This window comes from Lathyrus oleraceus, chromosome 3, assembly GCF_024323335.1.
Source record: "Lathyrus oleraceus cultivar Zhongwan6 chromosome 3, CAAS_Psat_ZW6_1.0, whole genome shotgun sequence".
Classification (NCBI taxonomy): Eukaryota; Viridiplantae; Streptophyta; class Magnoliopsida; order Fabales; family Fabaceae; genus Lathyrus; species Lathyrus oleraceus.
In genome coordinates this window covers 160,455,886-160,457,986 of record NC_066581.1, presented here as the reverse complement: position 1 = coordinate 160,457,986, position 2,101 = coordinate 160,455,886, and the positions used below count along the sequence as shown (strand labels likewise).

The 2,101-nt window shown below is 42.6% G+C and overlaps 1 protein-coding gene across 1 annotated transcript; it reads right to left on the bottom strand.

Annotated features, from left to right (window-relative positions):
* Positions 1–498: 498 nt before the first annotated feature.
* On the bottom strand, positions 499–1,395 carry LOC127130204 (uncharacterized). The gene has a single exon (XM_051059259.1). It carries the CDS (start codon positions 1,393–1,395, stop codon positions 499–501), a length of 897 nt encoding a protein of 298 aa, XP_050915216.1.
* Between the last annotated feature and the right edge of the window lie 706 nt (positions 1,396–2,101).

Below are 2,101 nucleotides of genomic sequence, written 5' to 3'. Positions count from 1 at the left end.
AATAATCGAGAAACTCTTTTATTCCATGTCAATAAAACAGAATACAAATATATCAAGAAAATGCCCATAGGCTACAAGAAGATCATATCAGTCCAATCAGACCTCAATCTACTGAAATACAAGCGCCTAGAAACAATTAGATAACAACTCCTCATAGTAAGCTTGTGATTTGGGAGACAGGCAGGCGCCCCATTTTCCCAACATCGCACTTTCTTCAGATGGGGGGTTGTTCACAACTGTCTTCCCTTGGTCGGAGGGGTCTTCAGGACGCTCATTCAACTGTATGTTGTTGTCGTTTGGGTTCCCATGTGATTTCTCCTTTAGCTTTTGGATCTCTTCTAGCTTCTCATTCAGCTCGTACTGGTTTTGACGAAGGGTGACTTCTAGCTGTTCGTTGCGGCTTCTTTCATCCTTCAACTCCTTCTTACAAGCTTCTAGCGGGCTTTGAAGTTTATTCATTTGCTCCATGTGTTCCAATTTTGCTTGACCAGCTCGGTATTAGGCTTCGGCTAACTGCTTCTTCTTGGTCGTTAGACTGGCATAAGTTCCTTTGAGGGTGTCACCCACTTTGAGTCTTTTGAAAACCTTAGTTTGTACCTCATCATCAACTTGGCGAACTCGGTCCCTTTTCTGATTCAGATTGAATTTCAAGATCTCTTTCTCCAATGAGGTTTTAGCAAGCTTAGATTTGAGATCGGAATTCTCTTTCTCTAGAGTCTTGATAACATTCTTCAATTCATCCATCTCAGAATTAGGCTGGTTCTCTAGCTTAGAAGATTGGAGGTTCATGGATGGTTCGGGTGGGAACGGCAATAAGACCTCACTGACTCTGCTCTTGACCCAATTGGCGTAGGCTTCCTTAGCGATACAATTCTTCTTACCCATCTCTGCTCTTCCTTGAGGACAAATCGACCCCCAAGCTTTGACAATCTTCTTGATCAACTCTGGCTCTTCGACTTCTTCGTACAAAACAAAACCTTCTACACTTTCGAGATCAGGTTTGTCCACCATAGGATATCCAAGTTGTCGCAATGCTAACCTCGGGTTGTAGTTGCTTCCTCCTTTTGTACCAAGAAGAGGCACATTAGGAAAATCCCCACAGTTGAGGATAAGCTTGACACCATCATACACTCGAGAATACCAAGGGATGTCTTCGGCTTTTAAGGACATGATCCTCTGGAACCACTTCATATTATCTTTGTTCTCAATGAAAGGACCTTCACTGGGTAAATGCGAAATAAACCATCTATACAGTAAAGGGGTGCAACAGACGATAGTTCCTTTCTTCTTCTGGGTCCTTACGTGAATGGAATAGTAAGTATCAGCAAGAAGAATGGGAATCAGGTTCTGAGTCAAAAAGATGTGAATAGCAGCCAAGTCTGCGAACTCCTCCATATTCAGAAACAAGACAATCCCATAGATGATTAAAGCTATATGGGCGTTGAAGGCCGTCCAGCTTCAGCGAAAGTGATAGATTTGTCCACGAGAAACTTAGAGGTGAAGTCATGGATTCCACCTTTTTGTTTCAGGTTCAATTCTATCTCCTTCTTTCCCATATGTAGAGCTTCAGCAAGTTCTCGATATTCAAGAAGTTCCTTAGTGCGGATGTAGGGCACCTGGTTCTTTATCATGATACCCAAAATATGATAATACTCTTGTAGTGTCGGCGCTAGCTGATAGTCTTGGAAAGTAAAGCACCTTAGTGGTGGATCGTAGAACTGTACCAAAGTGTGCACAACGGTGATGTTGACCTCGGTGTTCAGAATTCCCAGGAGGTTACCATATGTTTCCTTGAAGGCGTCTTTGTGAGTCAGGTCTAGACGTGCCCCAAGTCCTCTCAACACAACCAATGGAGGTTCCACAAACTTGTAATTGTGGATGCTCTTCCTCTCGGGATTCATACTTCACTTCAATTTCTTGGTGAATAGACTAGACTCTTGGATTCCTGGAAAACCATGCATATGCAAAAATTGGGTCATGATGATTGATAATGCAATGATGATATGATAATAAGTCACAAGGGGTCAGAACCCTGGCAAGTTCTGGACAATCTGTAAGTTCCACATGTTGTAAGTTCAAAAGTTCGACGTACATGAGTATC